Below are 24,690 nucleotides of genomic sequence, written 5' to 3' on the forward strand. Positions count from 1 at the left end.
TGCTTTCTAGTCTCCTGCTGAGGTAGCACTAGAACAATGCAAAGACACCTTATATCCATGGAATTTAACAGGGATAGCTTATCCACAAAGGGAAGGGAAGAGCTAATATGAGTGGGTGGACGTATGACTGGGTGGACGTTTTTTTTTTTTTTATCTGTGATGAGCAAAACCCTCCTTTATCAACAAACGATTAACACTTTTTCTTTGAAGTTATTCACATACCATCGGCTGTTTTCATTCTGCTTAGTTAGTTTGAGAAGTTATGAAGTTTGTTCTTTACAGAATGAAATAGGGGAGGATATTTCAGCAAGAAACTAGATGCCTTCAACTTGTCAGAACGTACCTCCCTCCTCCTGTTGCCTCTGTGGGATAGAGAGCATCTTTGTTCTGCCTCAACAGTGAACCATTAACTGAAGAAAGCCTTCTTTCTGATGGAATGAGCCACCTGGGTTACCTATGTTTAGGGGGAACTATAATTTGGGATAAAATCCAATAGACAGGGGCTCAAAGCCACAAAAGATAGAGCATACACAGCTCTGGAACCATTCAGAAAACTGGACCCGTCACAAAGAGTCCCATCTAAAGATAGATTCATGGAAATATGTTGGCGCAGACAAAAGGGCTCAGGTTGGCAGGAAGCAATGGGTAACACACAAGCTGGCAGGGATGCGCGCACAGAAACTGTGGTAGCCCTCCTGCTTAGCCAGGAAAATGTGTGCCTGCCTGTCATTTGCCTTATTTTTAGGCAGGTTTCCCTGGGGGGGGGGTTTATCCAATAAAGGATATGTTGTTGCGGGGCTCTTGAGGTCGAGTCAACTACACAAACAAGAGGCCTCTGTAGCCTGCAGCCAAAATCAGCTCAAACTGCCAAAAAGAAAGGAAAAGGTGAACAGCAAATTGGATCTGAGCAATATGGCAATTTAGTGCGCAGCATATTGTCTTCCTTCCTCCCTGGCTCAATGATTTCCTCATGTTCTGGGTTTCCTGGAAAGAAAACTCATTCCACTCAGTTTTTTGAGCATATGGGAAATGAAATATCCTTTATATGAAAACGTTTTTTTTTAGGATAATTCTACTGAAGCATTAAAACTATTTAATATTCTAGTACAAAACTGTGTATTACATGAGATGTAGGCATTTCCTCCGTATCACAATTGTAACAAGATGTCATTATTACACAAAGGTTGCTAATGCTTAACATATTTAGTGCTAGCTTAACGTCTTTAAGGCTAAGAATGTAATCAGGTTATACACACAGACAAAAGATCTTGTTCTATTAAAATTAATTATTTACCTTTTGTCAGAGGGAAGTTTATCTCTCAAAGCAGCGCTTTCCACTGTTGGCATGTGACATCTGCGGAAGTAAACCTAAGCTATAATTATGAGCCGGGCTTCTGACGGTGTGCACTTCAGTATAATAGGACAGAGGCGCATTTTCTTTGTAACAACTGTACTATTATATAAAAAAGCAGGATACAGTATTCATTAGTTTTGATGCAGGTTTTAACCAAATTTTAAGGTTTTTAAAAGGAAGCTAAACAATTAGTGTTTCTGGGTAGTGAACATCTAGGCCATCTAAGGGAGTTGTAAAACCAGATAAAAGATGGCTAGATTAACTTGTAAATGATAACAGCTGACACAAAGAAACTTTTTTCAAGTTGATTTGTGAGCTTTAGTGACACTGTGTAAGTCTTTGGACCTATTTCTACGTGAATTCCAAATCGTTTTTTCAGGAATAAAACTCAAATAAAAGGGGTTGCACCAGCTGCGGGCAGTTTAGCCTTATATGTCTGAGCCAGACTAATATGACTGATGATCCACAAGGAATCATAGTGGTAGTGATACTGATTGTCTTCTGAACTAAGCCTAGTAGAAATCTTACATCCAATTTGGATGTTTTTTATTTGAATAATTTCCATGCATGTTCGTTACTCATACATGTCGTATTCTGCTGCTATTACCTCAGCTCTGTAACATGCAACCACAGCAGTCATACAATTGCACTTTTTGTTATGTACATGGAACACTACAAAATGTACACAGAGTGGAGGCCTTAATTTTGTAACTTGTGCTCAGCTGAACCACATGCAGTGTTAGGGGTTTCTTGTTGTTGGTCTTAATTAAAGGTCATTGGATCTTGTTTCATGTGCAGTCATTTTTGGCTATCTGATATGTCTGGACCTATCATCAGTCTTTCTGCTTGGTACTTGGCTCTTGGTACTTGCGGCTGATGTTGCGGCAGTTTTCAGATGACAACAGATTCTTGAAAATAAAATCTGGCTTTTCCAGTTTGCCCTGGTCCTTTTTATTACCCCTTTAGGTGCAGATTTTGTGTTGCTGAAACATCTGCAAACGTTTGTGATGTTTCCAAAGCCTGGTTCACAAGTTTTTCACAGGGAAAACCCCACAGACAGACATACAGGTCCTTCTCAAAATATTAGCATATTGTGATAAAGTTCATTATTTTCCATAATGTCATGATGAAAATTTAACATTCATATATTTTAGATTCATTGCACACTAACTGAAATATTTCAGGTCTTTTATTGTCTTAATACGGATGATTTTGGCATACAGCTCATGAAAACCCAAAATTCCTATCTCACAAAATTAGCATATTTCATCCGACCAAAAAAAGAAAAGTGTTTTTAATACAAAAAACGTCAACCTTCAAATAATCATGTACAGTTATGCACTCAATACTTGGTCGGGAATCCTTTGGCAGAAATGACTGCTTCAATGCGGCGTGGCATGGAGGCAATCAGCCTGTGGCACTGCTGAGGTCTTATGGAGGCCCAGGATGCTTCGATAGCGGCCTTTAGCTCATCCAGAGTGTTGGGTCTTGAGTCTCTCAACGTTCTCTTCACAATATCCCACAGATTCTCTATGGGGTTCAGGTCAGGAGAGTTGGCAGGCCAATTGAGCACAGTGATACCATGGTCAGTAAACCATTTACCAGTGGTTTTGGCACTGTGAGCAGGTGCCAGGTTGTGCTGAAAAATGAAATCTTCATCTCCATAAAGCTTTTCAGCAGATGGAAGCATGAAGTGCTCCAAAACCTCCTGATAGCTAGCTGCATTGACCCTGCCCTTGATAAAACACAGTGGACCAACACCAGCAGCTGACACGGCACCCCAGACCATCACTGACTGTGGGTACTTGACACTGGACTTCTGGCATTTTGGCATTTCCTTCTCCCCAGTCTTCCTCCAGACTCTGGCACCTTGATTTCCGAATGACATGCAGAATTTGCTTTCATCCGAAAAAAGTACTTTGGACCACTGAGCAACAGCCCAGTGCTGCTTCTCTGTAGCCCAGGTCAGGCGCTTCTGCCGCTGTTTCTGGTTCAAAAGTGGCTTGACCTGGGGAATGCGGCACCTGTAGCCCATTTCCTGCACACGCCTGTGCACGGTGGCTCCGGATGTTTCTACTCCACTCAGTCCACTGCTTCCGCAGGTCCCCCAAGGTCTGGAATCGGCCCTTCTCCACAATCTTCCTCAGGGTCCGGTCACCTCTTCTCGCTGTGCAGCGTTTTCTGCCACACTTTTTCCTTCCCACAGACTTCCCACTGAGGTGCCTTGATACAGCACTCTGGGAACAGCCTATTCGTTCAGAAATTTCTTTCTGTGTCTTACCTTCTTGCTTGAGGGTGTCAATAGTGGCCTTCTGGACAGCAGTCAGGTCGGCAGTCTTACCCATGATTGGGGTTTTGAGTGATGAACCAGGATGGGAGTTTTAAAGGCCTCAGGAATCTTTTGCAGGTGTTTAGAGTTAACTCGTTGATTCAGATGATTAGGTTCATAGCTCGTTTAGAGACCCTTTAAATGATATGCTAATTTTGTGAGATAGGAATTTTGGGTTTTCATGAGCTGTATGCCACAATCATCCGTATTAAGACAATAAAAGACCTGAAATATTTCAGTTAGTGTGCAATGAATCTAAAATATATGAATGTTAAATTTTCATCATTACATTATGGAAAATAATGAACTTTATCACAATATGCTAATATTTTGAGAAGGACCTGTACTTGTCAATACTACTTATTAATACTACCCTCTGTAAACTGACATTTACTATAACATCTCCAAGTCACTTGCATGGAAGTTGGTATGTTGTATGGGTAGATTTTTATTCTGTTAAATCAGGATTTTCAAAAAACAGCAAAACAGATAGTGGTAAACTGTATGTTATGTGACTGACTGATTTGGTCTTTGTCTGGCCAGGTGGTTTAAGTTCTCTGTTTCTATGTTTGTTTTATTAAGCACAAAATAATCTTTCAACACTTTAACACCTTTGCGTGGCAGCATTTTGGATTCTTGCCAGAAAGTAGAACCTGATGGAGTAACAGACAGAATACAAATTATTTGTTAGCACAATGAGAATAAAACAACTCTTCTGTTAGCTGCTAACGAGGCTAAAGTTAGCATAATCTTCTGAGCTTTTTATCTCTGCATAACTAAAGGACTAATTCACAGTTTTAAATGAGTCTGAACTGCATTTGATTAGCTCTAATTCAAAGTATTTAGAATGATCAAATTTGAGCTGGATTTTTCTACATCAAAAATGAATGAATAGACAAATATTTCTGCAAAACAAAAAAATAAAAACATTTAATAAGTGACATGATGAATAAGATTGTAAAATAGTGGCTTCATATACTGAAATAAGAGCTGTTAACCCACCTTTTCATTGAAAACCTTTCCTTGATTCTCCAAACTAAGGCTGTTCTACTTCAAGATACCGACTGCTAATAGTTGCTCAGCAGAACCCCAACTAAATAGAGCAAAGTCTTCTAAGAAACTTAAAATCAGTCCAGAGCATTCTTTAACACTTCTATACTTTACTATTACTAACAGAATGTTAGCTTTATTAGTTTTTTTAAAATAAAGCTATTCTTTTAGACTTTACTTTCCAACTCATGGTGCTTGTCAAACCTTTTCAAAATTCAGTAATGTTTTGACACAGTTTCATATTAGTTTTAGACTTATCCTTCTAACAAGCCAGGACTCACAAACAACTGCAAAACAAATTGGTGTGTGTTCAGTTTATATATGTGTGAGTAAACTTTGACCGAATTTGGAGAGTACTGACAAATTACAGTTCTCAGTTATTTTAAATAAATACTTTAATAAACAGATAGATGTTTCAGTTTTAATCCAAAGGAAAATGCATAGAAAAATAAGTGACACTAGCATTTATTTTGTACGGTGGCCCTGAAGTGCAAACCACGTTACCAATCACTAGTCACAACTACAAATTTAAGACCACAACTGTGGAGCTAAATTGGGGCCATAAAGTTTGTTCAAACAAAAAAAATTTGAACCTGAAAAATAAAAGTTTGTTCAAACAAAAAAAATGTAAACCTGAAAAATAAAATTTTGTTCAGAAGAAAATAATTTGAACCTAAAAAATTAAAGTTTGTTCAAAAGAAAAACATTTGAACCTGAAAAATTATTTTGAACTGCCCCCCAAAAAAATTTGAAAACTGGAAAAAAAGGTTTTGCAACTGAAAAAAAAAACTGATGTGAAACTAGAAAAAACAAGTTCAAAACTACTTTTCAGATTTAATTTTTTTTTTTTTTCGAACTTGCAGATTTTTTTCTTCGGCTTCAAACTTTTGGCCCTGTTTTGGCGTGGGGGGCGGGGCCTCAGATCACGGGGGTGCGGAATCATGACTGACAGCTCAACACAGCGGCTGAACAACATATTCCCAGCTGTTGCATTTAGTGACCATGGGAACTGGGACTATCTGTAATACATCATCAATATTCTATATATATGTGATTGGTTTTTAAAGATAACATGCTTCACCGATAGAAGCAGCTTAGAATTGGGTTTCGGTTTCTGGTGCATTTTTGATTAAAACGTGTTTGCTCAGCTGGCTGCCCTGCAGCGCATGTTCATGTTACAGATCAGCTATTCGCCAGCGCGCAGCAGAGCTGATCTGCCTAACTGGAGCAGAGGAGAGGTTTGTCCGAGCTACCGCACCCTGTTGGCGGTCAGACCTCTCGGAGTTTCTCCGATCCATGGTCCCCAGAAGCGATCAGACTCTATCTAACACTGACTCTTAAAGGAACGACTCTCAAACAGTTTCTAACTTTCAGCTCCTTTAATCTAAATTAGGCAGAGGAATAATTACAGAGATCAGCGCCAAGGCTCCCGTCTCAGACTGTAGAGTCTGTGAAAGGATGAGGAAGAGCATCGATAGAAGATCACATGTAGTTTTATATCTGGTTCTCCAATGCAATGGATGTTCCCTCCCTCAGTGTTTATCAGTAGACTATGTGTCACCATTGTGGTGTCTATCTGGTAGGTTGTGTAGTAATGGGTGTCCATCCTTAATCTAAGTGTGCTGCTGCATTCTAATCAAACCAGTTACAGCCTGCTCCACCATCAAACCCAGTGACCCAGCCACAGGTCATTCATGACAAACCTTTGGCCATTTATCCTTGTAATGTTTGTCGATGAGCAGTCTTATCCTATTCTAACAAAAAGGAAACATTAGAACTGATGCTTTATATCATTAAGGTATAAATGGGAAAAACTGCTATGAGTCATATAAATAAAGGTTATCCTTAACAGATTGATATGGCATTGTTTAGGGCACAATGGTCCAGAAAAATATCAGCGCACCACAAACTGTCGCCTCTTCTGTACTTGATGTCGCGCTCGCCCTGCGTCTGTGCAGGGCAGTGGGCCAGTTGTTCAGCTCGTGGGCCGGTGGTTCACGTGCTGAAGTGAACCACCGGCCCAGCGCCCTGCGTCTGTGAAAGGCGGTTATTAAAAAATAAACATTCACAAAATAAGAAATGCCTAAGCCAGCGGTCCACCGGGGATTTCGGTTGTCCCGTATGCCAGTTTGCCCCTGGCTGTGAGTCACTTCAGTAAATGGAGACCAAACACGTTTCAATCAAAAATGCCCCAGAAACCGAAACCCGAGTCCAGTCCATGTGAAAACAAGTCCAGGCTTAATTATGCAAGGATATTCGGAAAATACCGGCTCGTTTTGCATCTGGTTTCATTCCTGCCGCTTAGTCTAGCGGTTCTTTTGCTTGATGTTGAGAGTATGGGAAATCTCCAACACGGACTTAAAATGCTGTGCAAATCTGTCAAGATCATATTTTCTCCACTGAGATGCACGTCGTGTATTCACGTAAGCTGCTTCTATCGGTGAAGCATGTTATCTTTAAAAACCAATCACATATATATAGAATATTGATGATGTATTACAGATAGTCCCAGTTCCCATGGTCCCTGAATGCAACAGCTGGGAATATGTTGTTCAGCCGCTGTGTTGAGCTGTCAGTCATGATTCCGCACCCCCGTGATCTGAGGCCCCGCCCCCCACGCCAAAATAGGGCCAAAAGTTTAAAGCCAAAAAAAAAATCTGCAAGTTCAAAAAAAAAAAACTTAAATCTGAAAAGTAGTTTTGAACTTGTTTTTTTCCAGTTTCACAGCAGTTTTTTTTTCAGTTGCAAAATGTTTTCCCAGTTTTCACATTTTTTGGAGGGAGGTTCAAAATTATTTTTCAGGTTCAAATGTTTTTCTTTTGAACAAACTTTTATTTTTCAGGTTCAAATTTTTTTCATTTGAACAAACTTTATGGCCCCAATTTAGCTCCATACACAAAAACATATCCGAAACAATATGACATCTTACAAAAATACAACATTAACTAAAACACAACAACATTAACCAAGCACAATTACAAATAACAAAAACACAACAACATTAACTCAAAACACAACAGCATTAACTCAAAACACAACAACATTAACTAAAACACAACATTAACTAAAACACAACAACATTAACTCAAAACACAACAACATTAACTAAAACACAACAACATTAACTAAAACACAACAACATTAACCAAGCACATTTACAAATAACAAAAACACAACAGCATTAACTCAAAACACAACAACATTAACTAAAACACAACATTAACTAAAACACAACAACATTAACCAAGCACAATTACAAATAACAAAAACACAACAACATTAACTCAAAACACAACAACATTAACTAAAACACAACAACATTAACCAAGCACAATTACAAATAACAAAAACACAACAGCATTAACTCAAAACACAACAACATTAACTAAAACACAACAACATTAACCAAGCACAATTACAAATAACAAAAACACAACAACATTAACTCAAAACACAACATTAACTAAAACACAACAACATTAACCAAGCACAATTACAAATAACAAAAACACAACAACATCAACTAAATCACAACAACATCAACTAAATCACAACAACATTAACAAAAACACAACAACATTAACTAAAACACAACAACATTAACCAAGCACAATTACAAATAACAAAAACACAACAACATCAACTAAATCACAACAACATCAACTAAATCACAACAACATTAACAAAAACACAACAACATTAACTAAATCACAACAACATTAACTAAGCACAATTACAAATAACAAAAATGTGGTTGTGATGTGGCTTGTTTGTGGAAATACAAACAACAATCCTTCTGTCATTGCTCTCAATTTTATAAACTGTGTCAAGAGTCTTGGAGTGATACCAATGAGACTACGAACAGACCTTGGGACTGAGAATGGGACTATGGCAGCAATACAGTGTACCTTCCGTCATGTGCATACGGACTATTATGCTAGATCATCAAGCCACAGTTACGGATCATCAACAGGGAGTCAACCCATCAAGTCATGGTGGTCTTTTTTCAGAAGAGGAAGGTGGGTACATCTGTGTTTGGTAGATGCGATGTACAGTGGAAGCTGATCAGCATTGATTTTATAACATTTTCTTGTTTTGCACACTATCATGCCATATTGAGTTTGCTCAAAAAATTACTTACCATAAGCAAATGAGTGTTTTCCACTGTCTGGTTACAGAAGATACACCAACATTTTTAGGCTATGTTTGTGGAATAGTCACTTTTTGTAAAGGACTGCTTTCATCCAGAGGTTCCCATGGCTGAAGTAAAGACACACAACACATGTCACATAAAAACAGTTACATGGTTCTACGGAGCTGAAGTAAAAGGTAAATGGTGCTTGTAATCATCAAACAACCCAAACAAGAAGGACATACCAAATACATTTTAAATTGTACTTACTAGTGTATCAGCAAGATCAAACTATAAGGATTTTTTAATAACAATCTTTGGGTCGGACTCAGACAAGTCTAACAAATTACCAACAGCAAAAAAAAAAAAAAAAAAACAAACAACAAAAAAGAAATTTCTACTAATTGATAATACTATATTTGTTAAACAATGTTAGGTTATATCCAAATGCATAAACACATCATTGGTAAAAACTCATGACTCAGCAGATCCCAAAGCTTTCAATTTTCAAGGAAGTAACTTGACATGAAGGAGCTAATGTATGCATGCAATTGACTTGATTGGTTTATGCCAGTGATGCACAACTTCAAAATTTACATATGTTGACGTTTAGACAATGTGTGCCAAACTCCACACACAAACTTTACAGCTTACCTTCTTCAAAGTCCCTTTTCAAGCAGATGAAAACAGTAATGCTTTGATATGACTTGCCAACTTCAGCCTTATAAGCAGCAAGGGTAAAAGGTCTTTGTGTCCCAAGGATATTAATGACCTCTGTCCCATCTGGATACAGAAGAAGGAAAGGCTCATCTTTTACATCTTTATTCCTTCATTTTTTTAACAGCCTGACTGAGCAGAGTTGTGGCAGAGATATCTGGGTCTGTTGTAAGGGAAATAGTTTTTCCCCGCTGTGGCCTTAGACAACCCTTCTGAATTACCATCAAGCCAACATTTATCTGAAAGAAAAAAGATTTGAAAGACTGAGAAAGGTTTAAAAATATTGTCAAAATTGTTCTTTTTGCTTTTAATTCTAGTGTTACATTTTACAATAACAACCAAATGGACCAATTAAATACTAACAGTCAAAGCAGAATGATGGAAACCTTTACTTTTAAACCACAGATTTGGATACAAACAGATCATAATAATGCTTGGTAATTTATTAATCAATAGCTGATTTACTATTTTGATTGATCATGAATTGACAATTTGCTGACTGGTTAACAAGTATTCTGCATAGCTTTGTTACGCTGAACTTTCTTCATACCAGAATCCTTGATAAAAGCTGCTTGTTTTTAGTCGGAACCATAACTAACCTACCCCAACTTTTATTTTCCCCTTGTGCTTTAACCCCTTTCTCCCTAGAGAAAACTTTTGTCGCTCCTCGTTTTTCTTTTGTCAGTATTCTAGGAAGGTGCTGAAGGCTGGAGTTGGGCAGGGTGGGATAGCCTGTCATGCTAAAGTCAATGGGTGAAAAAATGACAAAGTCGCACATCAGAGAGATGCATAGCCATATATGCATAGACATGCTATACTAACCAGAGCAACACAGATTTCCCTGGTAAATAGCGCCCAGGAATGCAACGGACATTTATATTTTACCTATAAATGTTGCTGTATTACTGAAACCTAGGTACATGTTTAATTCAGCATTTGAATTTACCAGGCCCATTCAAATGAATACGGGCACGGTCTGGACGCCGTTAACATTAACAAGGTACTACATCCATTAGACAAATAAACAATTTTTCATGCTTATGAACTTACTTGAAGGCTGTGGAGTAGCTCCAACACATATTTCTTGAATCCTCTTGCCACAGCTGCTGCAAAAGTTCGGTGACAGCTCAACCAACTCTTTTCCGCAGCTTGAGCAATACATAGCGCTGTGACTGTCTACCTGCCGATCCAAACATTGAAAGAGCTAAAGCCCTAACTTCCGGTTCAAAAGCCAAAAGTGGCATCATCCAATCAGAGATTTCCCAGGTTTTCCCACTAGGGCCTTCCTCTTCCGTTTAGTTAATATTGTGTTTTAGTTAATGTTGTTGTGTTTTTGTTATTTGTAATTGTGCTTAGTTAATGTTGTTGTGTTTTAGTTAATGTTGTGTTTTTGTAAGATGTCGTAGTGTTTCGGATATGTTGTGTTTTTAAATTTGTAGTTGTGACTAGTGATTTGTTGATGTGGTTTGCACTTCAGGGCCACCATAAATTTTGACCTAATTTATTGCAGACAGTATGAACACAACACATCTGAACCTTTTCCTTTTAGTTTTTTCTTTTAGTTATTTATTTATGAGTAAATCTTTATTTGTTTATGTTTTTAGTCCGCAGGGATTTTTGCAAAAGAAAGTTGAAACACGGCCAATTTACAGCTGGTAACAAGGTAGAAAAATTATAATGATGATGTTTCAAATAGGGGATGTCAACATTTGATTTTAATCCATGTCCTGTTTTGGACATGCCAGTTCCTTACAAGGCTTGGTCTTTGTGGGGAACTAAGAAGAAAAAGATTGAAACTTTTTTTGCTTAAAGATGCTACTTAATAAAGGTGGAAAAGGCTCTGCAAAAATTCTTGTTTGCATTGTAGTTACAAACATTTTTTGAATCAGAAGTGGATGTTCTTGTTAAGGACATCAGTCACTGATTAAAAAAAAACATTGGCATGAACGTGGGGCTGCACGGTGGAGTAGTTGGTAGCACTGGTGCCTTGCAGCTGGGGGTCTTTCTGCATGGAGTTAGCATGTTCCTTCTGTGCATGCGTGGGTTCTCACCTGGTACTCCGGCTTCCTCCCACAGTCCAAAGACGTGCCTGTTAGGTTAATTTGTCTCTCTAAATTGCCCTTAGGTATGTGTGCTTGGTTGTTTGTGTGTTGCCCTGCGATGGACTGGCGACCTGTCCAGGGTGTACCCTGCCTCCCGCCCGTAGACTGTGGAGATAGGCACCAGCTTACCCACAACCCACCATGGAATAAGCGATAGAAAATGACTGACATTGGCATGAACTACGGCACAGAGGTACAGTTACAAAGTTCACATAAAACTTCATCATGCAAAACAGACGTTTCCTGGAAACCTTGTTCAAATGTGGTGCTGACTTCTCTGACTCTTAAGGTATCTGAGCTAAGAGAAAATATCAAAAAGGGCAAAAAAGAGAAAAGATCAAATAAATCAGAATTCATAATACTTAATAGGATGAAAGGGATGGGACCAAAACTAAATAGACCATTTCAGACTGGTTTCAGTAATAAGTCTCTTACATTACGGGAATGAATGGACATTTATCACTAATTATACACTCTCAAAGCTACTGCTATTGTGAAGGACTCCATCTCAATCACTGAGCTCCCTACCCTCAAGAACGAGGCATCCAGCTCCTCACTGCCAGACAACAAACAGCTTCTTCCCTCAAGCCAGCTGTGGTTTTAGATATATTAACATGGCTTACTGCCCAGGGCAGCATGGAGTTGAGGGTTGCACATATACTAAAAGGAAAACAAAATTGAGTATTAATCCTTTGTGTATTTACATGTTCAGTAAGATAGGATTGGACACCCTCTTCTGTTGTGCAGTGTGAGGAGTGTAAGAAAATATGGCACTGCTCCATGGCCAGTTAATGAAGCTGAAGTTAGTATCGGATTCACACTACACATCTGTAAAAAAGTATTTTTATAAAGCACACGAATTCACTCAACATATCGAATGAACATATATATTTTTTGGTTCTAAATTGTTCTTATAAGATATATAAAGCATTTTTGCAGAAATGGCTTAATGCAAAGAGTGTTTCTACAGTATCTTTGACTTTGTGTGCGAAGGCAGGAGGAGCTTGCCCAAGAAGCCATCCATGCAAGAATTGCTACTGCCCCGAGCTGTTTGACTTTTAAACACCCAGAAACTAAATTGAAAATTAACACATTCTGAATGCATATCTCTACCCAAGCTTTACCCATTTGACTCACTCTGTTTGCACATTTGTTGCATTGTTTTGCACCTCAATGAGACTACATTTCGCACTGTGCCCTGTTCCTAGTCTGTCTCCATTGCTTCCACTGTCTCATGTAATAATTCTCTTTCAGTGCCTGAACACATTTGCACAATGCATAAGTGTATAGTAGTGGTGCATTATGTTGCATATGTTTTTTCACATCTCTTTGTATTTTTTCTAACTGATTGCACAGCATGGCTAATGGAAGATTGTCTTATTTCAGTATGTATTGTATAACCTGTACACCGCCTTGCAAAATTATTCACACCTCCTGAACCTCCTTCCTTGTGCTTTCTGTGTCTTCTATGTGACCTGTGGCAAGCTTTAAAACAACGCCTTTGTGACTTTTTATCAATAGGTGCTTTCTTCTTGCCACTCTTCTATACTGGCCAGATTTGTGGAATGTACGACCAATAGCCATGCTGTCTCCAGATTGTCCCACCTGTGAATCTCTGTAGCTCCTCCAGAGGTGACTTCTGAATGAATTTGGTTGCACTGCATTTTATTAGGTGGTATCAGATGAAAGCGGGCCGATACAAATGGGTGACACACTTTTCAGATGCTGAAATTTGTTGTTGTGAATTGACAAAATGTGAAAAAGTTTAAGTAGCATGAATATTTTTAAAATATATGGTTGAGAAGACAATAAAAACCTCTCGATCCTTGACTTGAATTTTGACTCTGACGTATCTTAGCAATTTAAAAATTAATAAAACAAACACCTGAAACATCTGCTTTAAATTTAATTGCAAAAACAGATTTAAAGAAACAAATGCTTCGTCTTTATCAACTCTTTAGACATCTAGATTATGAACAACCTCAACCGGTTTAGTGTACTGAAACTTTAAATAAATCCTGTCTAAATATTTTGCTCCAAAAAGAGAAAAGTCACAGCAGACATGCAGCAGAAATCCCCACAAGAAGGAGTCTTCAATTTTTAGAAGGTCATTTGTCATTTGTCTTAGATGTTGCACTGACAGTTTGGTCTGTAATAAACATCTCAGCATCCATCTCATCCTGTTCCCTATTCTATCTATTGTTCAGGTGGATTCCTGCAGAACGGTGCATATAGGACTTTATGGGACTAGTCTTCACAGGACAGGATCAGTTTTGTACATAAAAACAGCAATTAACCAGATACACTTATTTATTGAACAGTTCTTTTACAAACTTTGCAGAACATGAAACATGACTTCTTTTTCATATTAAACAAAAATCATAACTGCTGATAAGGTCTTTTCCCTTTAAAAGGTCCCGTGTCTTCACTCTGAAAAGCAGCAGTCGAATCATCTTTACTCAGGCTGGAGAAAATTTCAGGCTTCAGCAGCGTCGGAAACGTCTTCTTAACACCCCCCCTCCTTTCCAGCAGCAGGGTCTCCATCCTCCGCTGTCAACTGTCAGATCAAAATCTTTCCCGCCTGTCATGCCGCAACCTTTGACTCAATCTCTCTGCCCACCTACCACCACACTTCCTTTCCAAAGATAGAAATGCGGTTTAATGTAGCTGCCGCGAATCAAAAGCTCATGTGTCTCCTAGAATCTGGACAACAGAAATATTGCTGATGCGTTTGGCAAGTTTCATTCCCACCGCTGCATTCTCACACCGGCCCCAGGCAGTCTTGACACTGAGTAGTTTCCCATCTGTCACTGTGCTGTCACAGGCTGTACACATTAGTCCAAAAAGTGCTTTCTGGATTTCTGTTTTCAGGTTTTTTTGGCCCCATACTTGCTGAGGCAGCTGTGACATTCTTCCCTAGGACCGGGCTGACTGCGGCCTTCCTCTGCTTGAAGGCTTGAAGTGAGTTTGTTCCACGGGTTGCCACTAAGGCTTGTTGAGTCCAATGGATAAACTAATGAGCCCCTGAAGGCTAGTGGATATGCCCAATAGTCTTGTTATAATGCCAAGATGGCAACAGCATGGGTGCAGGGGGATGGGTGGTTGTTAGGGTAATAGAGAAAGAGAGGCATGCCAGAGGGAAAGATAGTGTGACTTGGAATTTAAGAAAGCAGTTGGGAAGCTATGGCCATGCCAGAAGCTGGTTGAAATCATTAATTTGTCACTGAAGAGATTTAAAATTAAAAATGCACTGCAACATATTACCAGGATTTAAGTGACAGCTTCTTATTTGAGAATCAAAAGCTAGCATTTTATTGTCACACACTTGCTAATTACCATTATCCATGAAGCCAAACTGTGAACAAATTAGCAGCATATGTTGGTTAGAGTTCAAAATGTAACACTCCCTACCCTGATTACACAGATCAGGTATAACATTATGGCCACCTGCCTGCAAGGGTGTTAATCCCCCGTTTGATGCCAAAACTGCCCCGATCCATTGAGCCATGATCTCTACTAGACCCCAGGGTAGTGTGCAGTGTGCTGTGGGATCAGGCACCAAAATGTTAGCAGCAGATCCTTTACATTCATTAGATTCTAAGGTGTGGCCTCAATGGATTGGAATTGTTTGTAAAGGACATCCCACAGATGCTTGATTGCATTGAGGTCGAGGGAATTTGGAGATAAGTCCAGAAATATAAGCAGGGTATTTTCCTCTCACCTGATGTGTTTTGTGCTACAATCTTTTGTGTGTGTCTGTGTGTTTTTTTTAACAACTAAAGATCCAACCTGGACAACATCCATCCATCCGCGCAGCCACCCATACATCCATTGTGTTCTATTTATCTGTAATCGGGTCAGGGAGGTTACAGGTCCAGCCTTGTTCTTCTTTCTGTCATGATCCGACTACAGGTGAGGCTCCAGACGTAGATGAACTAAAAAATCTAGAGCTTATGTTTTATGGCTTCTTTCTTCACACCAACAGACCAGAGCAGCACCAACATTGGAAAAGGCACTAAGATACCTAAAGTTCTCTGCTTAAAGTCCACCTTTTAATCATTGAAAACACACGGCCTTAGACTTTGCAGATCTTACTTTTATCCCAAACACGTCCTGTAAATGGGAATACTTAAGATTTTATTGAATAGACTTTAGTGATTCCTAAAATTGGCACAGCCATTAGAAATGAAAACAATAAAAAAACCATGAAAGAGCAAAGTCAGAATGAAACAGGAACTATACCATGATTCTAACCTCTTTGAACACTTTTTTAAACAAGTTTCTAGTCTCTTTCAGGAAGAGTTTTGCTTATTTGTCAGGAGATGGCAAGAGCAAACATTTTGTGATCTTTCTTTTTCAAAATGACTTCAAGATCCTCAGGATAGATGACCCGTTAGGATTGGGTGACTAAAACAGGAACTCAATCTAATGCCTCATTTCCTCTCAGAGATGAGACCTTGACCTCTCCCAACAGGATCCCTGTCTTTCTACACTGGCCATGTTGTAATCTCACACTTCACCGTCTCGCTTAATCCAAAAATAATATCAAACACATTAGTAAAGGCAAAGGGCTGGAAAATCCAATTTGAAAATCATACTGTATGCTCCAAGACTTGATCATTCCATATTTGTGGTGTCAAGTGTGGTTTTATTAAACATTTATCTTAGATGGGGGAAAACATGACAAAGAAAGCAGGTGAAATCAAGAATTGACTTGAGCATTTTGTTTCCAGACTCAGCATTAGAACGTTTGTTTCTCGGAAGTAAATTAAAGAACAATGAAAATCTTTTCCAGACGACCAAGCACATCGGCTCTCTGAAAAAACCTCTTAAGAACCTAGGAAATATGTTTACTGTTGACAGCTTATTTAATTTTCACAGCAAGGTTATTAGCCCCTCCAGCAGCATGGCTCCAAGAATATCATTGCTGGTTTGGAGGTTGGTTCACTGATTGGGTTGAGACTGAATTTTCAGCTTGGAAGAATGGACTGGCTGGATGCCACGCAATGAGTTTTGCACAGACATTGGCAATCCTTGGGGTATATCGCTTACTGACCTTGGTGGTACTCTCACTTCCTATCATAAAGCACTTGAACGAATAAATGTTTGGTTCATTGGTATAATTTGTTGCAGATATTTATGGTTTTCAGGGGATGATGGTCAGTATAACATCTCAAATAAATTGTTGGGCTGACATGGATGTTGGCTGAAAGTCTATGCTTCTTATCTTTACTTTGCAAAGCAGAGTTTCAGGAGATTTGTGAGATCACAGCAGATGAGCAATATTTGGTTGATTCATAAACAAAAGATGAAATTCATCAGGCTTGATCTGCACCAGAATTTACTTTAGTCCTCACAGTGACTACTTACCGAATTCTTCACTCAATCACATGGCAAATTACTTGGTGCTGTTAATGAATTCAGCCTCTAGAGTTGAACAGATAAGAGGACACAAACATCCTGAAGGTTACAACCAGTTCACCTCTGGTTGGATTAAAGATATATCACTGGTCTACCCAAAGAAAACTGGGTCGCTATTAAAAGCAAAGTCCAACTAATGATACTGCTTCTTATCTTGCTTCATATGCTGGTATATAAAACAATAAAATTTACATTTGTCTAAGCATGAATTGTATTTTGTGAAACATCAGGTCTTATCAGGTGCCTGAAGTATATTCAATTCAATTCAAAAATACTTTATTCATCTCAAAGGGAAATTCAATGCTGTTGTAGCACATTTTATGCAGGTTTCTTCAAAGAGCTGTTGTAGATGCTGATGGCTGTGGGCAGGAAGGATGTCTTGAAGAAGCCTCTGTCTGAAGACACTCTGTTGTTGTACAACAGTCTTAGAAGAGGATGCTCAGGGTTCTCCATAATGTTCTTCATCTTATGAAAAATCCTTATTTGCACAATGATCTCCAGAGGTTCCAGAGGGGTCCCCAGAAGAGAGCCAGCCTTCTTTATTAGCTTGTTCATATATATGTATGTGATTGGACTGCTCTATACATCTTCATCTCTGTAGACAGAGCCCTGGCATCATGTAGCATGAAATTAATAAAAAAAAATCCTCTCTGCAACATTGGTGTAACCCTTACATAGATTTTGTAACAGTAGCTCCTATGTATGGTATATATGCTGTCTCTCAGTTGCATCATCGTACACCACTGAGATTCAAAGCAGATACACAATCATGTGTTGGAGGTATAACAAGTTTGTTTTTATATGATGATTGTTATGTGCTGCTGGCTTAGGAGGAAGTGTCACTCTAGCACTAGTTACCCATCTGATGTGTGTTCTCCAAGATGGCGGACAGGAGGTTTGGTGCTGTCATTTGAAAAGGCGGTTACCATTAGCTAGTTGCTAGTTCATATCAGAAATATTTTATCACAATATTTTGTGGTATTAAGTGTGATAATGATAAATGCGACTAACAATTATTTAAAAATGCATCCTTTTTGGCAATATCTCTGCCATTACATACCTTCAGAGGCCCACAAACGTAAGCTATAAAAGTAAAATTTACCCATTATCAAATATGCTACTTCAGTACACTGGTTACAACAAGTATTGCAATAGTACCACTAACAGTACACACTAATTGCATTAAAATTCATTCTATTTATTGGTGCTACCATTTAATCAACAGGGGTAACAATCACAGTATATTGTTGACCTGATTGATTAAAGTGGTAGTAACTTTGAGCAGGGTAAAAACATTTTCAAGAGAATACATATACAGGTGCCTTTTTGAATAAATCCCTGCAATTGAACTAGGAGTTCTCATTTTTATCAGTACAAATATATTATACTGATATTTTTCACATCCTTTTACAAATGGTCAAACAGGGTGTGGCTTGTGGTGCACCAGTAGAGCGCGCAACGCATGTACAGAGGCCTTAGTCCTCAACAAAGCTGTCACAGGTTTGAGTCCCGGCCCAGTGACATTTTCTGCATGTCTTCCCTCCATGAAAAAAGCCAAATTGTCAAACAAACTAATGACCCTAGTTTCCTCGTGTAAGTGGTTTACATTCTTACCTTGCACAGTCACCACATTAGTATGTTGGATTGGCGAAGTTAGCATGCATCCATCACAGCTGGCAGATATAGTTAACCAATGCTAATATCCTTAAAACAGAGTGGCTAAACATCTCCCCATTCAAATATGAAGTCTGACTTTCCAACATGGAAATCAATGGTTCAACAGTCGAAGATTTCATCTAAGTGGAAAAACTTTCAAAAAGTGTCCAAAGGTAATTTTACTCAAAGAAATTTAGGAACAATACACCGCACAGAAGTTTATTACCATCCTACTGCTTTTGCACATCAGCTATATGTATAAAAGAAGGGCTAGCAAAACCTGTCTTCCAAGTACGGACAAGTAATTACTTAGGCAGGTTGTGTAGCAGACCTTTACTCAGGCTGAAATGTTTCTTTTGAGTACTGTATGAAAAGGCTAATGAGCCGCACGGTGTCGGCAGATGGCAGCGTGCAGGCCCAAAACTTTTAATTTGACGCTTCTAGTGTCTATCATGAAAGGGTAGAAGACAAAGAAAGCCTGGAAGTGGAAACGCCTTCAGGATGACTGTGTCTGTCAGTGTGTTCAGTATACCAGCAGCAGCCAGTAATGTGCCGTTGCTCCTCCTGCTCGGCCAACTTGAAACAAATGGGTTATTTAGAGCCCACTTCATTTGCACTTGTGGAGAAAGGGCCGAGAGGAAATGAAAGCCCCTGACGGTTCAGCGTTAGATGTAGTTAATTAGCCAATTCACTCTGTGCTTTGCCGCCTCAGTGGGCGTAGTACCTCTTTGTATTTTTACACGTAATTGTCACTTGCTGCATCAGCATTCAGCAGATCCAGGCATGCAGTCAGTAGTGGATATTTCCCCCTCGTTCCTGCCAGGACTTTGTAAAAATAGACGTGCAGGCAGATATTATGCTGCACAGTTTTTCAAAGACAGCCTGTTTGCACTGAATGCTGTGTTCATGGTGCATAAAGCAGAGGGATTTCCAGCTGTGTCTAACAGCAGTGAACTTTATTCAGCTGGTGTGACTTTTTACAGCCAGTGTAATTATAAAAAATGGTCATGTCTTAATTTACATTTCCAGAAAATCCACTAAAAGAACTTTGAGAATGGCAACCCTCTTTTTCAGAAAGAAAACGCAGATCAACAGCTCAGCTAGGAGCTCATCGAGTCTGTAATGCACAGAACCATCAATCCATCATCTATATTCGTTTATTTTTACAGGGTCATGGGGGTGCCTATTTTCAGTGGTTATTGAGCGAGAGGCGGGGCTGCTGCTATCAAATATTCCTGCAGGTCTTTTGCAGTCAGTCCATGGTATTTGACCCCCAGCCTCCTCAGGACTCTGGTGGCAGCTGCTGATGGCTTCCCCCATCTGCCATGTCCAGGTGTAGTCACTGTTTCTTTGGCTTCAAATTATGCTTTCAACTGTATCTGTAGGAACATTTAGGGCTTTTGTCATCTTTTTGTATACTTTCGTATTTCTCTGAATATTTTTGGACAGTTTTCTTCATTGAGCCCGTTTTGTAACATGCAATAATACGTCACCGTCAACAATTCAGATATTTGAGCTGTTCTGTCTCAAGCATACCTGATGCAACTAATGGAGCCCCTGATTGGTTGTATCAAGTGGGCCTGAGCAGATGTACAATGCCAGGAAGTTTCTTTGCCAGCAGGAAATGAGACAGTAAAATGATTACAAAACAATGTAAAAAGAGCAACCATTTTGAATAAAAAAAAACTTGTTTTTATTTAAATAAAAAAATGGCATGTTGAAAATTATGCAAACCCTCCCCAGTAATCACTGGATAAATCATTATTGACATTACAGCAATAAAACCCTTTTGTACAATTGCTGTCCAGCTTTTTGCATGTTGTGGCATTTTGAAGGAGAAACATGTTGATAAAATTTAAAATTACTTTAAACCTAAACCTGCCAGGTGTACGAATCATTTTTGGCTCAACTGTATGCTGTCCTTCTTGGTTAAATAATGCATGAAGAGCTATGCTGCATAAATCCCATCAACTGCTTCTACATGCATGTGAAAAAGAAGCATCACTTTGCATGCCTTCGGAGTGATGTGCCTGGATATGATTTATACTATGACCCCCACATACACCAACATTTCTTTCATGCAAATAAAAGACGGTGTTTTTCTGCTGTAAAAAAAAAAAGTTATGTTTATTATAACTGTAAAAACTGCAGATAGTTATTGTACATACACATTAAAAAAAATCAATTACTACAGTGAAGTGACCAACCCTTGGAGAACTCTAAAAACATTCAAGTTTAACACTGCCAGCCAGGACTAACATCCTGGCAGCATCATGTCTCAACATGAAAACGTCAACATGCTTCAACATATCACATACTTTCTAAATTCCACACTGAGCTCAATCCGTTGTTGTGCAGACAAAAAAAAATGCGTGTGGAAGCTCAGAGAGGGACACGGTCTTCTCTTCAAGAATGCCGAGCAGAGTCGGGACTTTCTGGGTGTCTCACAGTTTCAGGTACGCCACCTATGAAAGATAAGGGGGAAGTTCAGCAAACACAAAAAATCTATTCTGAGCATAGAAAGCAGAATAAAACAAAAATGTCAGTTTCCTGAATGGGTGCAATGGTTTCTTTTTTTTCCCCATTTGATGCTCAAACCCACTGGATCTCTCTGCTCCGCTTATTAGGACAGCAACAAACTATCTGCATTCACTAATCTTCAAACAACAAACAAAAAACACATAAGGTAGGGATCTAACAAACTTCAAAAACACACATTCAGATAAACAAAACCCAGAAAAATAAATGGGCTCAGCGCCATCCTTTCCCTCCATCTGCTCTTCCTGGGTGTTTGCCTGCTGCAGACAATGGTTGCGCTCCACTGAGGGCTCCATATTGGGATGATGGATGAGGGCATTTGCCACACTGAAGGCCTTGTCTTCTCCATCCCCGTGCCAATGTCTGCTCACCGCTCAAGCACATCAGTCGTAATTCATACAAATTATACAAAATGGCAACTTAGGGGTGAAGTGTACACAGTCCATGAGAGGGGTGACTCAGAAACCAGAGGCCTGGGAGTCTGGACAGCAGAGAGCTGCAATATACTGGCTAGATAGAGCTGCTCTATTAGGAGGAAAAACAGAGTGGAATTAAAAGGAGAATAAATAAAAGTAATCCTTCAGTGAGAAGATTTGACAAGCACTAAGCTAACAAATTCTGCAAAATATGGTTTTATAAAAAAAAGAAAAGTCTGTATAAAACAGAAAATTTTTGGGCCAGTAACCAAAAAAAAAAAAAAAAAAAATTAATTCAAGGCAAATAACGTTCATAATACAAAATAATAATCAGGCTCATGTCTCAGATACTAGAAAAAAAAATACAGAACATTGAAATAATTTTCATAGCTCATGAATGTATTTTATTTTGTTATTTTACAACCACAAGTTTGAATTATTTTATTGGGATAGAACAATCCAAAGTATTGTATTATGATTTGGAAATGGTAGGAAAAGGATGCTTTTTTTTTTCTTTGCAAAAATAGCTCAAGCTCCATTAGACTGAATGAAGAGCTTGCTACAAATTCGGGGTCTGGGCTTTGACTGGGCCATTCTAACATGTGAATATGCTCTATTGTAAACTGTTCCATTGGAGCTCTGAGTCTATGTTCACTGCTGGATGGTGAACCTCAACCTCAACTCTTCTACAGCTGCCATGGTATTCGCCCCACAGCACCAAAAAAAAAAAGAAGCAAATAATTCCAATTAAATAAAAAGAATGCAATTCTTTATCTGACATGTACATATATAGCATACTAATTTAACAGCCAATTAAATATCAGTGCGATGAACTATTAATGTACTCCTGGCACATAGGTAATGTGCCAGGAGTACATTATTGTGCTGAAGATCCTGAGTTTGAACCTTGGTGTGCGCTGTGTGAGATGCAGCATAGTTCTAACGCTTAAAAGGCTGGTTCAGATTATGGCCATGTTTCCTTTCCTGTCCACAGCTGTAAACTGAAGAGATCACACTGACATACAGCATCATTTTCTTCCAAATCAGACTGCAACACATGGGGTGAGTTGGGTTGCACCAACTAAAAGTGAAGAAGGGTGAGACTATAATTCAACAATTACTTTTTGTATGCTTGCTGATTAAAAAAGTATAAGAATTATCAGAGACCTTCTAAACTTGTCAGACTGCAGGGAGTGATCAGATTTCTTTAGGTCAAAAAATGAGGAAGTTGAAACATAAATTTGCTCCTTCACTTTTAAAAATAGGAAAGCAGCGGTTCTGCTTGTTCCATTGTTCAGGCACTTATGTTCAGGATTATCTGCAATGTCAGCTTTCAACATACTTGTATGTAAAAAAGTTCAGTTTATTACATCTGATCAGATCACCTTTTTCATATGTTTGCCAGTGGCTTTCTGCTAACTGCAAACAGGACATCCTTTGGCCTCTTCTTTCCCCCTGTCCCTGAGGCTGGATTTGTGTGGTGCATGTTGAGATATCTCCCCACCTAAGCTGTGGATCTCTGCAGCATCTCCAGATTTAATATGGACCTTCACTGGTTTCTTTGATTAATTAGCGTGTTAATTTACCTGGACAGCCATGTCTTAGCAAAGCTTCCTGGATGATAGATCAAAAACTGCTCTGTGAGATGTTCAAATTAATAATTCATCCAATTTTATTTGGCAAAAACATTAGCAAAAATATTTTTATTACAGTTTTCACTTAGTGGTCCATTACATAAAATCCTAATAAAATACACTAAACTGTCAAGGCGTATAAACAACTTTGCAAGGCACTGTAGCTGGTTTTAAAACTGTTCTCTCTAATGAAATGTCTGAAAATGATCCGGAGTAACAGTCAAACTATAATTATCATCTTGAGAGGGCAAATTCACTACATCACAGCAAGTCATCTGATTTGGTCCAGTAATGTGGAAAACAAGATGGAGGGCCCCATTTGGACCGAACGTTGTCATGAACACAAACTGTAAACTTCATAGTACAAGCAGTTTGGTTAAAGCATCACAGATACAAAACTAATTGTCTTGCTCACAGCAGGTCTTTTTTTCCCTTTCTTGTAAATCAATGAGTGTACTAGGAGAAGCTGCACAAAAAAGGCTTCTCAGATACATTTACAACTGTGAAATACAAAATATGAGCACATTCAGGGTTTCTGACAGTAGGCCTGTCTACTAAATGGAGCATAATATGCCTAAGGGTGCTTTAGCTCTTTGATTTGAGCAGAAAAGACTTAAATATTAAACATCAGTAAAATATTGGGAATAACACACCTAGCTGTTAGGACAGATTTAATCGATAGTTTAATTTCCCACCCGTACAAAAGCTCTTCAAAAGGTTTACTGAAAACAGCAGGCGGTGTTGAGACAATGATAAGAGGCTGGTAAAGGGAGTCTTTGATGCTGGGTGCCAGAACTCTTATCTAAACACTCCAAACTTGGCAAGCAGCACGTAGAATATTTCTTTTTATGTGAAGAAACAGGCCGAGACGGGCGAGGACACGTAGAACCTGATTAAAGGAACACGGGTAATGTCAAACAGAATAACATTTCAAACATAATAATAACACTACAATGTTTTAACCTGTAACATGTCACAGACTTTACTTCTTTTTTTTTTAACCACAGCCACGTAAGCATTCTTTATGCAAAACTAAAGCTGCCATAACCAAGAATAGCAACAGAAATAAATCAATGGCTTAATAATGTAATTTTGTGACAAACCAATAAACAAAAACAAATCATTTTTTCTGTTATTAATTTTATTGTAATTTATTCCTTACTTTTTATTTATTTTTAGAGACATTTATGAGAAAAGCAAAACAGAATATGGAACAAAATTGTTGGAGGTGAATAAAGACGACACAAATTGGAAAGTAATAGAGAAGAAAATATATCTATAGCAGTAACAAAAGTGACTATATTTAATTTAACTATTACAATACTTGAAGTTTGGCTATCC

The 24,690-nt window shown here is 38.6% G+C and overlaps 1 protein-coding gene and 1 long non-coding RNA gene across 7 annotated transcripts in view; both read right to left on the reverse strand.

The window, feature by feature from the left end:
• Window positions 1-1,303: 1,303 nt before the first annotated feature.
• LOC124865263 lies at window positions 1,304-10,767 on the reverse strand. 4 transcript variants are annotated; one of them, XR_007037531.1, is made up of 4 exons: window positions 10,633-10,767; window positions 9,520-9,821; window positions 8,875-8,993; window positions 1,304-1,354 (listed from the first exon to the last, which is right to left on the reverse strand). It is a non-coding gene; the product is annotated as an uncharacterized LOC124865263 (long non-coding RNA). The 4 variants fall into 4 exon arrangements; XR_007037530.1 differs by lacking the exon at window positions 1,304-1,354 and adding an exon at window positions 4,070-4,336; XR_007037529.1 differs by lacking the exon at window positions 1,304-1,354 and adding an exon at window positions 8,409-8,762.
• Window positions 10,768-20,869: 10,102 nt separating this feature from the next.
• Window positions 20,870-24,690, reverse strand: part of ube3d (ubiquitin protein ligase E3D) — a 38,708-nt gene continuing 34,887 nt past the window's right edge. For 2 of the 3 annotated variants that reach the window (XM_047357970.1, XM_047357963.1), the window contains exon 10: window positions 23,373-24,238. In XM_047357970.1, the coding sequence (XP_047213926.1) occupies window positions 24,152-24,238 (87 nt within the window). In that variant the 3' untranslated portion in view covers window positions 23,373-24,151. Of the gene's footprint in view, window positions 21,227-23,372; window positions 24,239-24,690 lie in introns of those variants that run through there. The other variant, XM_047357978.1, reaches the window with a different exon arrangement.

Source organism: Girardinichthys multiradiatus, chromosome 3 (genome assembly GCF_021462225.1).
Source record: "Girardinichthys multiradiatus isolate DD_20200921_A chromosome 3, DD_fGirMul_XY1, whole genome shotgun sequence".
Lineage (NCBI taxonomy): Eukaryota > Metazoa > Chordata > Actinopteri > Cyprinodontiformes > Goodeidae > Girardinichthys > Girardinichthys multiradiatus.